We start from the raw sequence: 21,452 nt of genomic DNA, 5'->3' as shown, positions 1-21,452 counted from the left end.
GGCACATAACAACAACAACAAGCTTTGTATGCCACTTGTAACTTTGTGTGAAAACATGCCAAAGACTACCATTTAGGTTTGATGTTTACATTATTTATGTTTGTGGTGACAACACAGTAGCAAACAGCTGTGAAGAATAGTGTTGTTAGGTGTGGTCAAGTTGTCTCTGACTCATAGCAACCTCATGTACAACAGAATGAAACACTGCCGGGTCCTTTGCCAGCCCCATGATCTTTGCTAAACCTGAGCCCATCGTTGCAGCCACTGTGTCAGTCCATTTTGTTGAGAACCTTCCCCTTTTTTGCTGTCCCTCCCCTTTGCCGAGCATGATATCGTTCTCCAGGAAATGGTGCCTTCTTAACAACATGAACAAAGTAGGTGAGACGAAGTCTGGCTATTCTCACTTCCAAGGAGCATTCTGGCTGCACCTCTTCCAGGACAGATTTGTTAGTTCTTTTAGCAATCTGTGGTACTTTCAGCATTCTTCGCCAACACCACAACTCAAAAGCATTGATTCTTTCTTCAGTCTTCTTTTTTCATTGTCCAGCTCTCCCATGCATATGAGGCAATTGAAAATACCATGACTTGCGTCAAGTGCACCTTAGTCTTCAAGGAAACATCTTTGCTCTTCAGCACTTGAAAGTGGTCCTTTGCAGCAGATTTGCCCAATGCTATATGACGTCTGATATCTTGACTGCTCCTTCCATTGGTGTTGATTGTAGAATCAAGTAATATGAAGTCTTTGACAACTTCAGTATTTGTCCATTTATCGTGATGCTGCTTATTGGTCCCATTGTGAGGATTTTTGTTTTCTTTATATTGAGGTGTAATCCATATACTGTGAAGAATAATTTTGAATAAATCAAAGATAGCAGGGATAATTGGTATGTGGCAGTGTTAAGTATATAAATTTGAGCCTTGATTAAATTGGAGTTCCCAAAAATGAATAAAGGATCCCAGAAATAAAGCTATTTCTTTTTATATTTTACCAGATACTCAGAATATTTGTTGTTGTTGTTATGTGCCCTCGAGTCCGACCGACTCATAGCTACCCCTCCTTGGGTTTCCGAGGCAGTATCACTACGGAAGTAGATTGCCCCATCTTCCTTCTGAGGAGTTGCTGGTGGGTTTGAACCACCAGCCCTCTGGTTAGCAGTCCAGTGCCTTAGGCATGCATAAACACACATGCTTTTCCTTGTGGTTTCATGTGTGTATGTCTTTATTCAGTTTCCGGGTTGGTCTGAAGCACATGCCAATCATGGTTTCTTAGGTATTTATCTTTCCTTTAAGGCATTTTAGATCTTTCTGCAATTAATGTTAAGACTGTGTCAAAATTTTAATAGTGGTGGGAAATGATGTGAAACTGATGTTGAGAGAGGAAAGATTTCTTAACTGACTATAATTAGCATAGCTAGGTTTTTTCCTCTGACTTAGACTACCAAATTGTTGATTTCTGTAATTGTTTGATGATAATAATTCTCTGCATACCTTTTAAAATTTCTTTTATTTTTACAAGTAAGAAATTTTTGCGGAGATGTTGCTGCTTTCCTGATGAGAAAACTGAGGGCTGATGATCTCATGTTTCCCTTAAAGTCACACAGCTTGGTTAATAGTAGCTTGATTGATCTCTAGTTATTTTAATGGCCAGTTTGGCTTAGTTATCATGCTCTATAAAGGAAATTGATGATTTTGCAGGCATGAAGTTTTTCTGTATAAATATTATGTTACTTCTGTATGGCATAGATACAAAAGAGAAGTTAGACAAATAGCAGCTGACTGGGAAAACTTTTGCAGGAGAAGAAACAGTTAATATCCAGGCTATATAAAATGCTCTTCTAAATCAGAAGAAAAATAGAATTCACTAGAAACATGGGTGAAGGATATCACCAAAGAAGAAATACAGATCATTATTAAATGTTTGAAAAGGTACTCAGATTCAATATTAATCAAGAAATTGTAGATTAAAATGATGAGCATTTTCCACCCATGATGTTGGCAAGAATTTGAAAAAAAAAAAAGAAAATAGTAATTGTGGGTAAGGATTTGGAAAAACAAGCTGACCTCTATACACTATAATGTTGGTAGGTTCATCTTTTTGGAAGACAGTTTGGCCTAAGGTGTATCCCACCTAGACTTAAATTGTGTAGTAGGCTAATCAAATCAACTTAGTTTTTAAGAAATGGTAAGGAGAAGCTGATAAATTAATCCTAATTTTAAAGAACCTGGATCTAGTCTGTATGTGGTCTGGCTTTCTCTTTTGTTCTATTTACCATTTCTTGAGTGTACTGTGGGAGCTCTGGTGGCCTAGTGCCTAAGGCATTGACTGCTAACCAGAAGGCTGGCAGTTCAGACCCACCAGCCACTCCTGGGAAGGAAGATTGGGCAATCCTACTTCCGTAGTGATACTGCCTCGGAAACCCAAGGAGGGGTCGCTATGAGTCGGAACCAACCCGATGGCAGTGAGTTTGGTGTTTTTTTTTTTTTTGAGTGTACTCTACTAAGTATTTACAATAAATTATCTTACCTTAAGCAAATTGTGTGGTGAGTATTTCTATCCCCATTTTACAGATGTGGAAACTGAAGGCAGAGAGGTTAAATAACTTGACCAAGGTCACTTAATGAATGGAAGAGCCTAAATTAAGCTTTAAAACTATGGCTTTAACAACTTTGTTCTTAGATCTAATCCAAAACCCAGCCAGTTGCTATCAATTTGATTCTGACTCATGGTGACCCCATGTGTTTCAGGGTAGAACCTTACTCTGTAGGGTTTTCAGTGGCTGGTTTTTTAGAAGTAGACCCACAGGCCTTTTTCCCATGGCAACTCTGGGTGGATTCAAACTGTAGCTGAACACTTAACTGTTTGCACCACCCACGGACTGCTTATATTATTAGGTAGTTAATAATTAATTGATTTGTGATACGCAGCATTCCATAAGTCTCACCTCAGTTAAATTGATATCATTTTCTAAGTTAACATTTTTATATTTAAAACCTAATTTTTTCATTAGAATGTTAGCATTAATGCTTTTACTTTTTTCCCCAGAGGATCTGAAGAGGCAAAATGCAGTGTTACAAGCTGCACAAGATGATTTGGGACACCTTCGGACACAGCTGTGGGAAGCTCAAGCAGAGATGGAGAATATCAAGGCCATTGCTACGGTCTCTGAGAACACCAAGCAAGAAGCTATAGATGAAGTGAAAAGACAGTGGAGGGAAGAAGTTGCTTCACTTCAGGCTGTTATGAAAGGTAAAGGCCAAAAGGATCCATGTTGAATTTTTAGCCCTAATTTATGATTTTCAAAGATAATGGAGTCTAATGTTTGAAATTTTTAATCATTAAAAATATTTCAATCATTAGGATCAATTGAACATTTTCAGAGGGTCCTAAAATAACATCCTGAGTTTTCATTTGTGGCTTTCTGTACGATCATCTTCAAGATGTATTATCATCTTCATCAGATAAAGGGGAAGCCAGTGATAATGCAAATGGATATAGCATCTGTATCTTTAGCGGATTTAATAATGAGGTGTTATAATGAGAGTGTTACAGATTAAATAACATTTAAAGCAGGGCTCAAGATAGGGATATTCCTATATAAGAGTCAGGCATGTAATGTCAGTAAATAAAGCTGGATGGGCATGGGAAGTGAGCTGAACAAGGGTGTGCTCAAGATGATGTTACAATGTATATGTGTGTGTGTGTGTGTGTGTGTGTATATATATATATATATATATATATATATATATATAACCTCCAGCCAGTTATTGCTGTTCCAGTCCAGTGTTGCTGTATCTTCCAGATTTTTTTTTTAATGTGAAATTTTTTAAGTTTGAAAAAGAACTGCCTTCTATGGGAGAGAAGAGGCTTTTATGGGTTGCCAGCTTGTAACTCTTCGTCTAAAGGAAGACTAGTACAGGTGGTCCGGACTTAAGATGTATTTGAGTTACAAGTTTTTGTTTTGTATATCTTACTGTTAGTAATATGTACTGCATACAATGTTGCAGCATGTAATTTGCTGATGTCATCATATCTGTAATTTTATATGTAATGTTTGCAACCCCTGAAGACAAATAAAAATGAAATTTATAAATATACTGATAATAAAAGGCAATAATAACAAAAAACAAATTTTAAAAAGAGTTATTCAATTTATGTCAAAACCAACGTACGACAGGGTCATCAGAAGGGAACCCCAGCTTAAGTCAGGGGCTGCCTATAGTTTATTCTCTTTCTCATGTTAGCACTTGTGCTTAGTTGCTTCCCATATTTCTGAGAAAATGATTGGGAAAGGCAGTTACCCCTGTATCTTTGAGTTCCTGGAATTAGTTAATATGATAAATGTGAAATAGTGGTGATTTTTTTCCCATTTCCATATTTGTGTGTCATTTTCTGACTTAATATGTTTTGGAAGAAGGCAGGTAAGGCTAGCCCAATCAAAGTCCTCTTTCTGAGTTTGTGATTTTTACTTAGGGAATACTTAGGCCTCATAGGACAAATCAGATTATAAAACCAAAAAACACCAAATTCATTGCCATTGAGTTGATCCTGACTCATAGCGACCCCTAGTTGGGTTTCTAGGGTGGTAAATCTTTATGGAGGTAGATTGCCTCTTGTTCCTTCTGTTGAGCAGCTGGTGAGCTTGAACTCCCAACCATCTGGTTAACAATCAAATGCTTTAGGCATTGTGCCACTATAATGACTTACTAAACAGTAGTTTGTTTTGAGGAAGGTATAATGGTTTTGTGTCCCAGGCTTGGACATTCTGTCTGTTCCTTGGTCCTTAGCATATGGGTTTCATCTTCATTCTTGCCTCGTGGCTGCTCCTTCTCCAATCTGCATCAAAAATCAAAAGTTTTCTCAAAATCTCTCGCATACACGCTCCTAACATTATATAGGTCATAAGTATGTGGTTACCCATAACTGTAAAGGAAACTGGAAACAATGTAGTTTTTTTTTAACTGGACATACTTCTGAAACAAAAATGGGGTTTGTTAATAAATAAGAAGGAGTGGATATTAATGGGCAACTAGCAGTGTCTGTCACATGTTTTTAAATTATATTAAAGAGAAAGGTATTTTGTAAAGAGTTCCTAGAATTTATCTTGGTTTAGAATCTTGGGTTAGAGTAAAATATTTTAGAAATATATACATTTTCTCACTATTTGAGGTAGTTGGAATAGGCTGTCACATTTTATTTGTCTTGGGAGCCATAGTGTGGTTTTTAAGAATAAAGAGTTTAGAGTTGGCCTTAGGTTAGAATTCTAGCTCTGCTTCTTTCTGATTATGAGATATTAGCCAAATTATTTAACCTTTCCTAAGTTTTTCTCATCTGTAAAATAATATATGACATATCATGAGAACTAGAAATTTTAGCATTTAAGTAAATTTAAAAAAATTCCAGAAATTAGTCATAAGCTCTTTATATAACTACTTTTTAAATGTTAGAGTACCAGAACATTTGTTTCATAATGCTTAGATATGAAATATTTGGTGATGTTTTATAGAAACAGTTCGTGACTATGAGCATCAGTTCCACCTTAGGCTGGAGCAGGAGCGAACACAGTGGGCACAGTATCGCGAATCTGCAGAGAGGGAAATAGCTGATTTAAGGAGAAGGCTTTCTGAAGGTCAAGAGGAGGAAAATTTAGAAAATGAAATGAAAAAGGTATGAAGGAATGCAATCATCTGTAGAAATATTTGAATCCAAGATGCAAAGTGCTTTAATATTACTGTTGTAATTGAAATTGTGTATTTATGTTTTTGCTTAGAAGAGTTATCTGGACACAGACCTAAATATATTACCAGTTAATTTGATGGCTTTTCCCTCAGGTATATCTATGGTTTACTCCCTCACCTTCTTCAAAACTTTGATCACATGTTACCATGTCATGTGGCTTATCCTGAATGCCCTGTTTAACATAGCAACCTGCCCACCTCTGTCCTGTGCTCTGATCTCCTTTACCCTGCTCCAGTTTTTCTTTTCTGATAGCACGTATGTCATTACAATATACACCTACTTATTATGTTTATTATTTCCTGCCTTTCTCTTCTTGCTAGAATGTAAGCTCCCTGAGGGCAGGAGTCTTGTTGACCTGGGTGTTCTAAATGCCTTGAGTGCTCAATAAATATCTGTTATTGAGTGTTACTGCTTGGTGATTGAGGCTAAACAAAAGCTTCCGAATAAATGTTAGTTTTCCTTTTTTTTTCTTCTAAACATATCTTTGTTTCTGTGTGACAGATGTACCACATATTATCCCTGAGCATACCCTGTTATGCTTAAACATATGTCAACTAAATATAACATGAGTCATTTTCCCATTAATAAATTTTAAAAGCTTTTTGGTCAGTTTGATTATTTAAACTTGTAAATTTTAAGTTTATATACATACATATATTTAAAATCACATATAAAACAATTGAGTATTTTTAATTTTCATTTGTATTAGTCATAATCCTTGGTTCTTAATTCTTGCTTCCTATATGGACTGCTGTTACATATTCAGGAGGTTATTTAATTAGCTTTTTTAGTGTGAAAACCATCTAAGAATCAACACCCAAAACAAAAGCTTGAACACTGAGAAATTTTTTTTTTCCCATTCTCTCATTTCAGAAAAAGATTGAAATTTAGGTTCTTCAGGCATCTGACAATCTCTACATTATCAGGAGTCACTTTGCCATTTAATGCATTTACACTGAGCACATAACCTTCACGTCTCTCTAAGTTGTTTGAGATGGATTCATATTTGATGCTTTCACTGGCAGTCTAATCCACGCCACAAGTACATGAGAATAGTTGTTTTCTCGTTTCTCTGATATATTCATGATTTGCGTAATCTGCCATTTTTAAAATTTATTTTTATTTTAAAAAATGAACTATTTTTTAAAGATAGTTTTTGATTTACAGGGAATTGCAAAGATAGTCACAAATATACAGTCCCATATAGTCCACATCCAGTTTCTCCTATAATTAACATATTAGTATGGAACATTTGTCACGACTAGTGGACCAATATTGATTCATTATTATGAACTAAAATCCATTCTTTGCATTCAGATTTCCTTAGTTTTCACCTCATGCCCTTTTTTAATTTTTGTTCCCGGAGTCCATCCAATATACCACACTGCGTTTAGTTGTCTTACCTCCTTATAGGCATCTCTTGGCTGTGATAGTTTTTTCTATTTTCCTTGTTTTCTATGACCTCACTGTTATTTTTTAAAGTGATCTTTAAAAGTTTTGTTTACAGTGACATCCAGCATTGGAATTGTAAGGTCACATTTGCATTAATAAATACTCAGTCTATGTTATATGCCTCTTTTTTCCTTTTTCCTGGTGATTTTTATCAGGTGACCTTTGTCCTTGAATGAAGATATTTTAAGCTAACATGTGCTTTCGAAATGAGACTTAGGTCAAAATAAATGATGAAATGACTTTGATGTGATGAAATGAAAAGTCTGGGAAACAAAGTGAATCCCTCTTTTCTGAGGGATTTTTAAAATTTTTTATTTTTTAAATCCCCACTCATATTTGGTCATATATATTTCCCCTTTCCTAAATAACTATTTAAAATTAAGTTTAAGTTCATGTGAATTCAGTAAACAAATTAATTTTCATTTTCACTAGAAGGAAAATAGCCAACTTCTTGAGTCTGCTTTTGTTTCTGTGTATGTGTGTGTGATGAATGAAAATTAATTTCTTACCAGTTTACTACTTTATGAAAATTGTTTTAATCCATGCTTTTTAGGATGAAGGATAGAAAACAGTATGATAGTTTTAGAGGTTATTTTTTGGGGTTTATTTCATTTAAATATTAAGTAAAAATAAGAGTTAAAGTACTTTGTTTAATTGATTAGAAGTCTTTTATAGCAAGATATTTTCAGACAGTTTAGAATGTATGTTCTATTTTTTTGTGTTAAAGAATAGTTTTTTTCAGTATTTATAAGAAATTATGGTCTCATTAGCTTACTAATCAGGTATTGTAAAAAAATTAAAAGATTTATTATGAATATTTCATTTTACATATGGGACACTTTTTGACTCAATTAATTAAAATTGATTAAAAACTTAATTCAAAAATTTATCACAGTGAATTACCAAATTCTAAATGGAATGTTTTGGGAAATTGTGATTATGACTTGAAATTCAAAGTAATACAAGATTTAAAAAGTTATACTTAATTCAGTTTTGTGAATGCTAGTATAAAGCCTAGAAGAGTTTTTATCAAAGTAATTTTTAGCTAATGGGCAGGTCAATATTTCCTGGAAAAACAATAAATCACTGGGTTGCAGCATTTAATTCTTTTTAACCACAGGCCCAAGAGGATGCTGAAAAACTTCGGTCTGTTGTGATGCCCATGGAGAAGGAAATTGCAGCTTTGAAAGATAAATTGACAGAGGCTGAAGAGAAGATTAAAGAACTGGAGGCCTCAAAGGTTGTGAAATATTTTAACGGATTTGCTTGAAACCCAAGATTCTGCCCTAATGCCATGAGTAATATTATAATTACTAAGGAGGAAATACTATTCAAAGACTATATGCATCTTAAGCATCTTGCTTTCATTGAAATGGAAATAACTGCTTTTAGATTATTTTGCCCTTGGGGTATTTTAAATAATCACAGTAATGATGTTTGTGCTGCTTTGTCACAAAATTAGTGTTTATTTTCTTATCAAAATGAGACCTGAGCTCATTCCTTATCTTATGAAGAAAATAAGCTTTTTCAAAGTTAACCTTGTATTTTGAAGCTGTCCCAGAATTGATGTAGGTAAGGTGTAGCCATAGTATGCCTGGATTTTGTTGGCCATAAAGACACAGAAGAGGGAATACAAAAGGAAGCTTGAAATTTTTAATAATTAAAAGAAGGCAGGAAAGGAAGAAAAAAGTAATGAAAAAAGATAGTAAAAAGCTTAATATAGTATAGAAATAAATGGGAATCTGTCTATAACCAGAGTAAGTGTAAACTGATAGTTACTGTAAGAGATTATTAGAGTGTATTTTTTTAAAAAATCTGACTTTATATTGCTTACAACAGATACACCTAAAATAAACTACAAGGTGAGTTTGAAGATAAAAGGATAGATAAAGATACGATGTAAATACTCTCTAAAAGAAAGCAGATATAGCAGTTGAAATATCAAACAGGATTTAAGGGAAAAAATGATCATTTGAGATAAAGAGGGACCCCACTAATAAAATAAAAAAGATGATAATTATATACTTGAATGCATCTTACATAGCCTTGAAATAAGTGAACTGGAAAGTGATAGCTATAAGGAGAAATTACATTCACAATTATAGTAGGAGATTTGAACTGACTTTTAGCAACTGATAGTGCAAACAGGAAAAGATACTAGTAGGGATATAGAAGTTTTGAACAATCTAATTAAATATCTAGATGTAATAGACACAGAACCCTGCAGGCTATATTTTATACAATAGAGACTTAAAAATAATAAATATGATGAATAGTGTCACACCAATAAATTTGAAAATAGATGAAAATTTTTCTAATAAAAGATACATAGCTAAAATTACCTTGAGATAAAGTGGGAAAGCTAAAGCAGTTAATGACCATTAAAGAAAGTAAATCTGAAGTCACAGTCTTCCTCTCTCATGTCTTCTCTCTTCCAAAAGACTCAGTTGGTTGGTTTTGTTGGCATGTTTTACCAAACCTTCAAGAAGAAACAATTCTTGTATTTTACAAACCGTATGAGAGAATATAAAAGAGGCAAAGCTCTCTAATTCATTTTATGAGACTAGTATAACCTCCTTAAAAAACAGAAAGGTAGCATAAGAAAAGAAAGTACTAGATCTGTCTCACTTAGGAATGTTGTTGTTGTTATGTGCCATCAAGTCGGACCCCACTCATAGCGACCCCTCCTTGGGTTTCCGAGGCAGTATCACTACGGAAGTAGATTGCCCCATCTTCCTTCCGAGGAGTGGCTGGTGGGTTTGAACCGCCAGCCTTCTGGTTAGCAATCGAGTGCCTTAGGCACTATGCTACCAGAGCTCCCACTTAGGAATAAGAATAAAAAATGTTCAGTAGTTTAAAAAAAAAAAAAAAAAACATTATGACCAAGTATGTTTATTCTCAGGAATTTGAGAATGGTGTATTAACAGGATACCTTGTATTGTAATGTACCATATAAAAATGTTGTAGGAAAAGAGCAATACATACATCTTGGGTTCAGAAAGGCATTTGATAAATTTAAATACTCAATAAGCTAATGATGTTGTTGTTAGGTGCTATCTAGTCACCTCCAATTCATAGCGACCCTGTATACAACAGAGTGAAACAATGCCCAGTGTGCACCATCCTCACAATCCTTGCTGTAGTTGAACCCATCATGGCAGCCACTGTTCAATCTATCTTGTTGAGGGTCTTCCCCTTTTTCGCTGACCTCGCACTTTACCACACATGCTGTCCTTCTCTAGGGAATGGTCCCTTCTGACCACATGACCAAAGTAGGTTGAGATGAAGTCTGGCCATTCTCGCTTCCAGGGAGCATTCTGATTGCACTTCTTCCAGGACACATTTGTTTGTTCTTCTGGCAGTCTGTGGTATTTTCAATATTCTTTGCTAACACCACAATTCAAAAGCATAAAAGTTATTTTTCAAGCCTACAGTGAACATCAAAAATTAATAGTGAACATCTAGAAGGCTTACCATTACTATCAACTGAACTAAACATTTATACAACTAGTAACTTATAAAATTAGTGGTTATAAACCATTATTTTATATCTGCTATATTGATTCTATTACTTATCAACTGAATTATTACCCTCCGCAGATTACAGAGAAAGTACCTCACAATAGTCAGCACTTTGTCACGCCTGTTAGCATCTTTTTGGTTGGCTGATAGCCTCTAGGGAAGTATCAGGTGACAGTTTAAATAAGTACTCATTTTAGTTCCTGACCAGCACAAATATATTGTATTAATGGTCTAGGAATAAAGATAACTGAAAACAGATAATCCAGCAATTTCAAGTTTGAAGAAGTAGGAAGATAAAAGGTATGAAAATGACCTTGAATGTGAAATTAGACATAACGAGTTGAAAGACTTGAAAGTTAACTAAATGGCCAAAATTTAGGATGAACATTTTGTAAGACTGGGTAAAACAAGTAATTGTATAATCCTGGATTTTGGGAGGCAGGACTGCATTTAATTCTGGGTGTAACTATTTTAAATATTAGACTGTATTGTTAATATTATGAGTTTTATAGTTAAGCATTCAACAGATTTAGCTTTTTTTAAAAAAAAAACATAATTTTTATAAGTATTCTGCACTTGCCTTCAGATTTGTATTCATCACAATCAGAGACTAGTATTTATTTTCTCTCATGACTCTTAGTTCTTCTATGAAGAGATATGTGTGGAAATGTCTCTTTTTATAAATACAAGGCATTTGGAATTACTGCGCCAAAAATCAAAGAAAAGCAAACTTATAAGACTTTGGTACCATTTTTATCCTTAGAAATTAGGTTTAAAAAAAAAATCATGCCTTGTGTAACTGTGTATAAATATGTATTGTTTTGGGAATGCCACTTGGAGCTACCTGTTTGGAAAGCAAGGTACAAAATTGTTTTATGTAATATCTTAATTTTATATTAACTCTGGGTGATGTAATTATGAATAATGTTTGCTATTTAACTACATTATTTTTCCCATAGTAAATATGTGTTTGTTTTATACTAGAAATTATAAATGCTAATTTTTTATACATATAAATTTATGTAAATATAAATGCAAGGCACAGTCAGAATTTACCATCATAGCTAAGATAGAAATTGTTGTTAGTTTCAGTTTAATAGCATTGCATTTTGTTTGTAGGTTAAAGAACTGAATCATTATCTGGAGGCCGAGAAATCATGTAGGACTGACTTAGAGATGTATGTAGCTGTATTGAATACTCAAAAATCGGTTCTACAGGAAGATGCTGAGAAACTGCGGAAAGAGTTGCATGAAGGTAAATAATATGTTCTTAGGTAAATATCTATAATATAAGTAATCTCAGTCTGTAAGAGAACTATGTAAGTAAAATGGATAGTGATTAATAACTGTAACAAATCCCCAAATAATACCAATTCAGAATGTTAGTGATTCAGTTTATGCTTTGCAGTTGGTTTGACTGTTGTCATGAAAAGCTGAAATTGTGAACATTACTAAAGATAATTGAGGTTGTTAATGGCTTCTCTTTCTTCCAGGATCCCAGTAATAACTTTACAAAGCATGAGCCCTGGGCAGAAAGATAATGGGGCAGGAATTTCTGCTTATAGTGCTCCATACCCATTTTGATAGAAATGGTATTACCAGAAGTGAGGGTTGTCTAGAGGGCAGGCAGTGTATCCTGGTGTCCTTACATAAAACCCCTGTTTTTAGGCAATAATTGTGATTTCACTAGCCTGGAAGCAGAGTGATGCAGAAATTGACTCTGTCCTGGGGACAGGGGAAGAAGGCTCATCCTTTCTCCATTAAGATAAAAACAGACGTTTGTTTTTCAGCGCTTCTAGTGATTCCTGTGTAGCTGAGTTCTTACCCTTTTTGGATCACAGACTTCTTTGACAGTCTTGTGAAGCCTTCTCAGAATAGTGTTTTTTTAAATATATAAATTAAAATACAGTACATAGAATTTTAAAACAATTGTACTATAAAAAACTAAAATATAAAAAAACTCCAAACTTATGATATAATAATAAATGTGCTTTTTTAATTAATGCATTAATACAAGGTCTAGCAGCAGATCTGATAATTAGTGTAATTTTGAAGTAGTGGTGGACATAAATGATATGTTAAAATATATGCAACAACTATAATGAGATAGGAAAATACCTCATTTCTGTTGGTGACAAAGCCATAGGTATTGTCATACTACTAGGATTTGTTGCCTAAGATTTATAATTGAAGGCAATGCTAAATTTTAGTTAGAGTTAGTGAAAACAAAGTTGTAATTTTTTTCCTCATCCAAATGATGGACCCCTTGAAATCTTACACTGATGCATGTTACACTAGTTCATATTTAATATACAGGATTAGGACTGTGGTGAGCCCTTAGAGTGATTAATTTTAAGTTTATAAAATGTGGAAGATTATAGTTATTCCATAAATAATTTAGGTTTGCATATGAGTTAATTTTTTCCAATAGTGGAAAGTTGAAGTGACAGTGCTATAGAAGAATTTCACAAAGTTATGAAAGTAATTCAGACTCTGAGGGGGTCTTTGATCTTTAAGAAACAGTTTTCAGCTGTGGTGTTGCAGTCACAAAGATACCCAAACTCTGAAAGGGTATCTGAGAGAAACAGGAATTTCTATTTCATCTGTGTGCCCCAACAACGTGTAAGTCACTGATGCTATCAAGCCTTCATAATATACCTGAAAAAAATATCTGAGAAGATTAATTAAAATAAGGAAGGTGGATGTTGTATCCACACTGAAGCACTCAGCATCAAAAAGAAGACAGATAAAAATTGAGCAGCAGTGTAATTTAGAGCTTCAATTGGGGGAATTAGATATGCAGTCAAGTTACTGCAATTGCATATTACAGGTGTTATGCTTGGTTGTATGTTAGGATGCAGTAGTGCCACAGATGAAGAGTGGTTAATTCTTTTGTCCTAGGAACAGATAAGTCTTCTTTAAAGAACTTGTTCATAGATGGAGTGTTGAAAGATGGGTAGGTATTTGCCAGGCAGTAAAAGATGAGTATGACATAACAAGGTAGGAAGTGTAAGAAAGTAGTTCAGCACAACTGGGATGCAAGAAGCAATGGGACAAATGTGAGATAGGACAGGTTAAGCATGGGCCAGATCATGGAGACCTTATGCTAAGGATTTTGAACTTTATCAGGTAGGCAGTAAGGAACTTCTGAAGGTTTTTGTTTGCTTGTTTTAAGTGGATGCTTTATTGAGATATAATTCACATGCCATGAAATTCACCCTTTCAAGGAGTGTATAATTTGATGGTTTTAATATATCTATGAAGTGTGCATCATCACCAATATCTAATTCCCGAATATTTTCATTACCCCTAAAAGAAACTCTGTATCCATTAACACTCACAATTAACCCTATTCTTCTCCTCCCCTAAGCCCTTGGCAACCACTAATCTACTTTCTGTTTCTATGGATTGCCTGTTGTGGACATTTCATATAAGTAGGGTCATATGACTCGTGTCTGGCTTCTGTGAAGGGTTTTAAACTGGAGAGTGAGAAGATGAGTTTAGCATTTCACAAAGTTCAGTTTGACGCAGCTTGGAGGATAGAATAGAGAGGATAGGTCTGATTGCAGGAAGAAAGAAAAAAGGACGACTGTTGTAGTTGTCTAAGTTTTAAGGCAGAAGCCAGGAGATAGCTGCGTCATACTGCAAGGAAGTAGAATTAGAGGCCTCTGTCACGTGTGTTGGGTGAGGAAAAGTCAGAAGTATAAGTTAAATGTCTCTTAGGTTTCTGGCTTGGATGGCTGGGTAGATGGGCTGGATAGAGGATGCTACCCACTCTTTCAGTAGAACATGATTTGACTTGATAAATATCAATAAGACAAAGATTTTACAAAGATTCTTTGACTTATCCTGAGAGGCCAGCACTAAATAGACTCAATGATTCCTGGATGACAGGTTTATCAGAATGTATTAAAGGCAGGAGTGTCTGCTGTATTTTGGTCTTTAGAGCAGTGTTTCGCAAAGTATATTCCCTAGAACACTTGTGTGAATTGCTCTGTGGAGAGGAAGTTTTCTAGTGAAATAAATTTGGGAAATATATATCATTCCTCTACACCTAAGAGGGGAGCTCTGGTGGCCCCGTGCCTAAGGCATTTGACTGTTAACCAGAAGGCTGGTGGTTCAAACCACCAGCCACTCCTCGGAAGGGAGGTTGGGCAATCTACTTCCATAGTGATATTGCCTCAGAAACCCAAAGAGGGGTCGCTATGAGTTGGATCTGACTCCACAGCAGTGTGTTGCATTTTTGTTGCATTACCTCTAAGACAACATAAGACTGAGCTCCTGAGCTCAAAGCCCTGCCCTAAAGAATTCTTAAAAATTTATTTAACTCAGACTTTATAAAACTTACGGCGTACAGAGATCTTTTTGCACGTGTTCTAAGAAGTACACTTTGGGAGACTGCTTTAGAGAGATGGTGTGGGGACAGTTGCCATGTCCACCTACAAGTTATCCCTTGGTGCCAGTTAGAGGCAGAATTCCAGACAGATTGAACCATTGGCCACACCTAGTCTAGTAGCCCTATGTTAAAGAAATTGCCTACCATTAAAATTCAGTGTTTTTGATTGTGGGGGTTCCTAAACAGTTTGCCACCTCTTGGAGCAAGAACGACAACAACACAACCAGTTAAAACACACGTGGCAGAAGGCCAATGACCAGTTTTTGGAATCTCAGCGTTTGCTAATGAGGGACATGCAGCGAATGGAAATTGTGCTAACTTCAGAACAGCTCCGACAAGTTGAAGAAATGAAGAAGAAAGATCAGGTGAATGGCGGTTTTGTAGGACTTGCTTACTTCATTAATAGTGTAACCCCCCACCATTCCCCCATGACTGTATTAGAGATTGACTTAAGCTGAAACAAGGCAATTTATGCCATTTTAAAAAACACAATAGCTGCATTTAAGGGATTTTGTTTTTCAGTTTTAGAAATGGACTTGTTTGGGGGGAAAAACGATTTAGAAATTATTTTCTTCAGAGACTGTAGGATGCAGGAGTGCCTATTTCCAAGAAATTGTTTTCTATAGTATATGTAAATCTAGGCCCAGTTATTTGTGACATTGGTCTAAAAGCCTCATCAGAAGGTGGCAGCATGGGCGTGGAGAGGGAGTAACGTGAAAGGGCCGGTGTCTGGAGTGCTGCATACCTGAGGTCCTCTTTCCTCCTCGTCTTTTTTAAAAATTAATTTTTCCATAATTAATACTCAAATACATCCTAATATTTAAGAAAAAAAATGTTTTAAATAAAGCTAAAGTGAAAGTCTTTGACGTCTCCCACACTTCTCAGGAGGAGCCCTATTATCAGTTTGATGGGTAGACTTCCAGACCATTTCTAAGTGTTTATAAGTGTAAATTTTAGGCTCAACTTGTTTCTTTCATACAAATTGTATCATACTATAAGTATTTATGCTATAATTTATTTTTCCCCTAAGCGTTGTCTTGGGTATTACTAGTAATATGGAGATACATGATTGATTTAACCCTTCTGGTAGTGGACATCTAGATTTTGTTGTTGTTGTTGTTATTTCAAACAGTGTTGCAGCTAAATCCTAATATATTTATACCATATACATATATATACATATGCAAATATTCCCTGAGATAGCTTACCTAGAAGTGTTCATTCATTGCCTTTCTGTGATACTTTAATACTTTAAATTGCCTTATGTACTTAAGTTAGATTTTGTTTTTCAAAACGGTTTTAACCTTTTTCAGTTTCTGTTATGGCTCTTAATTTTGACTCATTTATGTGTGAATACAACAAGCATAGGATTTAGATTCTAAATTACAGATCTAACCACACCTCTATTGCTGCCCAATAGAATACACTCCTAAGATAGTCATTTCAGGCGTTTGTTAACATTTATTGAGCTCTTGCTAGGTGCTAGCATTGTGTTAAGACTTTATATATAAAGGTTTTTTTCAAGCAGTTCTCAAAAAGCGAAACTCTCCATATGAGTAGGGAATAAGTAGTATTTTATAGAGTAGAAAACGGGCTGAGAGAGGAAATGGCAGATCTGGGGCTGAGTCTCTGTCTGATTCCACCACACCCTCTCCCGTGTATCTCATTTACCTTAGGCCTGCCCTCTTTTCAGTCACATTTGGTTACTCTGTATTCTCCCACTGAGTATGCCTGTTCTTCCATGCTCTGTTCCTTGGTACTTGCTGCCTTTCCCCCTGGAACTCTTCTTGCCTGTCTTCTCACAACTGGCAAGTCATCTATCTGATCTTTCAAGATTCAGCTGAAGTGTTACCTCCTTTGGGCCCCTTTCATAGCTTCCTCAGATGAAATTAGTCTTTTTTTTTCCCCCTCTTTATATAGACCGTGCAGTGGCCTAGTATTGTATCTGTAATTGTTTTTGCATAGTATTATAATTGTTTATGTGTTTGTCCCTCCCACTAGACTGTGTTAGGGAGCATTGAAGCTACCATATTCATTTTTGTTGAATGAATTATTATATCAACTTAAGTTAACTCCTTTAGTATTTCATCTACATCTTGACTTGTTTCTAATGTGTGTGTAATGTGAATAACTTTTTCCTGTTTCTTTTCTATAATCAGAAGGAATGTTCTGTATAAGTTCTCCTTTCTTAGATCATTTCAGATGGGGTCTTTTGCCTTACTTTTACATAGTACACTTTCCTTGGAAGCTGCTCCCTGATTTCTTCTTTGTACCAGGATTCATACTTTGTGCCTAGGGTTTTAAAACATTTTGTCATGAACAGAGGCCCTTAGATGGGATTACAAAACACCCAAGTTTAAGTGTCTAGCCTTCTTTTATCACAAAGTTCTGTTTTTTCTTACTTGTTTATTTAGAATTGCCGAAGAACTATACTCATTAAGTATAGATTACCTGGGTAATAGATTTTTCTCCCCTAATTTTTAGGAAGAAGATGAACAGCAAAGAATTAATAAGAGAAAGGATCATAAAAAACCAGATGTTGAGGAAGAAGTCAAAATACCAGTAGTGTGTGCTTTAACACATGAAGAATCTTCAGCCCAGTTATCAAATGAAGAGGTATGGTGAATCTGTTATTTCAATCTCACTGTATACAAGATGTCATGATATTTAGCCTACTTATTCAAGAAATTAAATTCTTCACATGGAAAGTTCATAGCTGCTAGTATAAAATTAGATAAAACAGTATTTTCACTTCTGTTGTTAAGGCATTATATGTAGCACTATTTGAAATACTTGGAGTCTCTCTCACCATCTCTTAAATAATTAGATGTTCTTTTATCAGTGGTCTCAAAATTAAAGCATTAGAAAAAGTCTTTAAATAATACCTGCAAAATCTTTATTTGGTATGAAGCATAAATGTTGTTAATACTTTGAGCATTTTAAGAAATTATGTAGTGATGAAACATTTAGCTCCCTGTAGCACATACATGAGTATTAACCAGTAATAGTAGGTCTTTAGCCTTGGGAATAGTGGATGAAATTTGGCAGATTGTGTAGGGTAGAGCATTCAGGTGTCGGGAATATTGTGTAAGTGGTGTTCCTGTGGCCTCATCAGCTTTTACCCACAGTGTGGCAGGGGCCTCCTCACCAGGTTTCCTGTCTTCAGGACACCCTCCAGTACACCCTCAACATCCTGCCAAATTCGCAGCTGCAGTCAGGCAATTCTCCTACTTTAAATCTACCACTGACTTCCACTACCTACATAATTAAGTATAAATTTCCTCACTGAGACAGTAGAGGCCCTTCATTATATGGACTTTGTTTTAGACGAATTAGTTGTCTTATGCAACAGTCTCCCCCTGCCATGTTAATTCCTTTACTTGGAATGCTTACCTTCTTCTGCCTTTCTGAGTATTGAAATCCTACTCGTCTTTTGAGGCTTTTGCTGAGATCTCCTCTTCAAAGAGGGAAATCCTTTTCTAGTTGTCTGTAGGGATGAAAACTAAGTTCCTGATAACACAGGGAGGAAGTGGGAAGATACCAGCTACATTGTGGAGAACTGCAGTCAATGTTATGAAACAAAATGTGTATGAACTACTGAATGGAAAATGAATTTGCCCTGTAAATTTTCATCCAAATCACAGTAAAAATTATAAAGAAAAAAAGGGGGGTGGGGGAACTAAGGTTCTTAGCTTGGCATACATGGGTCTTCATACTTCATTGGCCCTTCCAATCTTATCCACTGCTCCCCACTTCGCTACAGCCAGACTTGTCTGCTTACTGCCCATGCTTATGGGTCTTGTTTATACTTACTGCCCCTGCTGTTTAGAATTTCCTACTCACTTCTCCAGCTTCACCTCCCCCCCTTTCCTGGCTGGGTGAACAAGTTTCAATCAAATTAGATAAAGGTCTTTTCTTCACTTCAAAGATACCTTGTTTCTGTTTAGTTTGCAGATTTATTCTTAGCCATGTATAATCTACTTCCTGATAGCTTTTGTTTTCATGTGTATGGATTGTTTGATATTAAAAAACTTAAAAAAAAAAAAAAAAAGACATGAAAAGTATGATGTAGTTGGTTTTCTGCATTCTTTGTTTTCAAACAAACACTGGGGACCACTTGCCTTGATAGTTTTAAAGGTTAATAGTTTTAAAGGTTAGACTAATAGTTTTCAAGGTTAGACTCCCAGGAGAATGTCTCACTTTTTGAGTATAGCCAAATATTACGTGGTTTTTACATCATTTAGTCATGTATCCAGGAATGTTTGAAAAGTGATATTTAAGCAGGAGAATGGGAAAGGGAGATTTGTCATTTACAATGAAGTATTTTTCTTATTTTTGATTCTGTCTTAACAGATCTATATGGTATATTGTGCATAACATTATTTCCTGACATTTGATGTATCTTTTTCACTTTCAGATGTGATACTTTGCAATTTGAATGTTGAGTATAACTATTAGGTATTTGGGAATCATGACAATTTGCTTTAGCCTTTTGGTTTAAAGTTGATAAGAGATGGGATGCTTTGGAAACAGTTTTAATTACTGCTAAGGACATTTAAAACTTGTAAGACCGTATGTCTTAACTAACGTGATGCTTAGAATATGTTTCTCTCACTACAAAAGTAATATATGTTCACTGTGAAAAATTTGATAAGTACAGAAAAAGTCATACCAAAAAGAAATAATAACTGGTAGGTAATTTACCACCCAGAAATAACCACCATTAGCATTTTGGTATATATCTCTTTTTCCCCCCCTTTTCCTTTTTTAAAGGTAACATATACATGTTTCTATTTGCATGTTGTAAACAATCCAGATTGGCACATTGTAAACAATCCAGATTGTAACTATATATATAATGTTTTGTAACTTTTTCATTTGAATCCATATTTAAGGTTTTGGCACATCATTAAATGTTTCCCAAAAAAATGATATTTAATGGCTGATAGTATTTTTACATGTAAATGTGCCATAATTCATTTTGCTTAGTTGACTAAGTTGGTTCCAGTATTTTTTTTCCAGTATAAAATGTTTCACTATTATAAATAATACTGTAATGCTGTTATGCCCATTCTTTATTCATCAACAGAGTTAGGTTCCAGAGATCAGGTCGTTATGTGAGAATTGGCATTATGTGAAAATGGAAGATGACCACATTAATATACACCTGCCAAGTTACATCATTATTTATAACTTATAACTGCCAAATAGTTGTGAATCACGACTCAGCCAAATTGACACACAACCTTAAACATCATAGCAACCTTTACTCTTGCCTTATACCTTGGCATTCATTATTGCCAGATATACATCGTTGTTGTGCAAATAGTAGACTTTTTTTTAACTATTGTCTAAATTGAAAATGTTGAATAATGAGGTAGTCGATAAGTAAGGAATGTGTATATATATATATATAAATCTTCCTTGTTTAAAAATCATTATGAACATACCTGATTATTTCCTTAGTATAGGTTACTGGGGAAAGAACTGTTCAGTTCAAGCTCATAATCATTTTAAAGGCATTAGAACATACTGCTAAACCATCCTTCAGAAACACTTCCCCCTAGGAGTATATGTTCCCTATACTTTTACCAGTATGGTAATCTAGTGTTTTAAAAATGGCCCTTTTTTCCCCTTCTTTTCCCCTATTCCCTTCCCGCTTTGGTATCACTGCAGCATTATATGTGATAGCAATAGGCTTTAAGCTTATTTGTAAATTGTTTATTAGGATATTTATTTGGGTACAGTCTCTTTTCTTTTAGACATGGATTTTTTGTCATAGCTATCTTAAAAGATACTAGATTTGTGTTCCTCCACCATCTGTTTACTCTGTTGAGTAAACATTTTTCAAAAGAAAGAAATGGAGGAATTAGCATAAAAGTTGTCAGCCTTTTATGCCAAGTAAGGATATTTCTTAAAGAGTTATCTGTATTCCATAGTCATCTCATGTTCATAAAAGAAAAGGCATTTAGAACCAAAAAGGAAAGGATACAATCTTAAAAGTCCTTTAAGTTGAATCAATTTAGTTTGAAGAGAAACTTGCTATATTGTCCGTTTTTCTCATTTCCCTATTAACTGTGCAGTTGTATCATAGAATGGCACTAGTCTGCTTTTTGATCTGGGAATGTGCTGCATCCCTCCCCTCTTTTAAATTGAAATTCACAAACATAAAAATTAACTATTTTAAAGTGTACATACAGTTCAGTGGGATGTAGTATGTTCACAATATTGTGCAACTAACACCTTTCTATATATACATTTCCAAAACAATTTCATCACCCTCATAGGAGACCCCATACCCATTAAGCAACTCATACCCCTTAAGCAGCCATTCCCCATTTACTC

At 35.0% G+C, this 21,452-nt stretch overlaps 1 protein-coding gene across 1 annotated transcript in view; it reads left to right on the top strand.

The window, feature by feature from the left end:
- The window catches only part of RABEP1 (rabaptin, RAB GTPase binding effector protein 1), a 138,397-nt gene that overhangs the window by 67,443 nt on the left and 49,502 nt on the right, over positions 1-21,452 (top strand). The window contains exons 3-8 of the mRNA XM_042780495.1: positions 3,044-3,247; positions 5,505-5,665; positions 8,310-8,429; positions 11,831-11,966; positions 15,294-15,472; positions 17,592-17,723. Of these exons, the coding sequence (XP_042636429.1) occupies positions 3,044-3,247; positions 5,505-5,665; positions 8,310-8,429; positions 11,831-11,966; positions 15,294-15,472; positions 17,592-17,723 (932 nt within the window). The remainder of the gene's footprint in view (positions 1-3,043; positions 3,248-5,504; positions 5,666-8,309; positions 8,430-11,830; positions 11,967-15,293; positions 15,473-17,591; positions 17,724-21,452) is intronic.

Source organism: Orycteropus afer, unplaced genomic scaffold (assembly GCF_000298275.1).
Source record: "Orycteropus afer afer isolate SDZICR_OR568_19922 unplaced genomic scaffold, OryAfe1.0 scaffold00042, whole genome shotgun sequence".
Taxonomy (NCBI): domain Eukaryota; kingdom Metazoa; phylum Chordata; class Mammalia; order Tubulidentata; family Orycteropodidae; genus Orycteropus; species Orycteropus afer.
The sequence above is the reverse complement of the archived record's forward strand: the minus strand, read 5'-3'. Positions and strand labels throughout refer to the sequence as shown.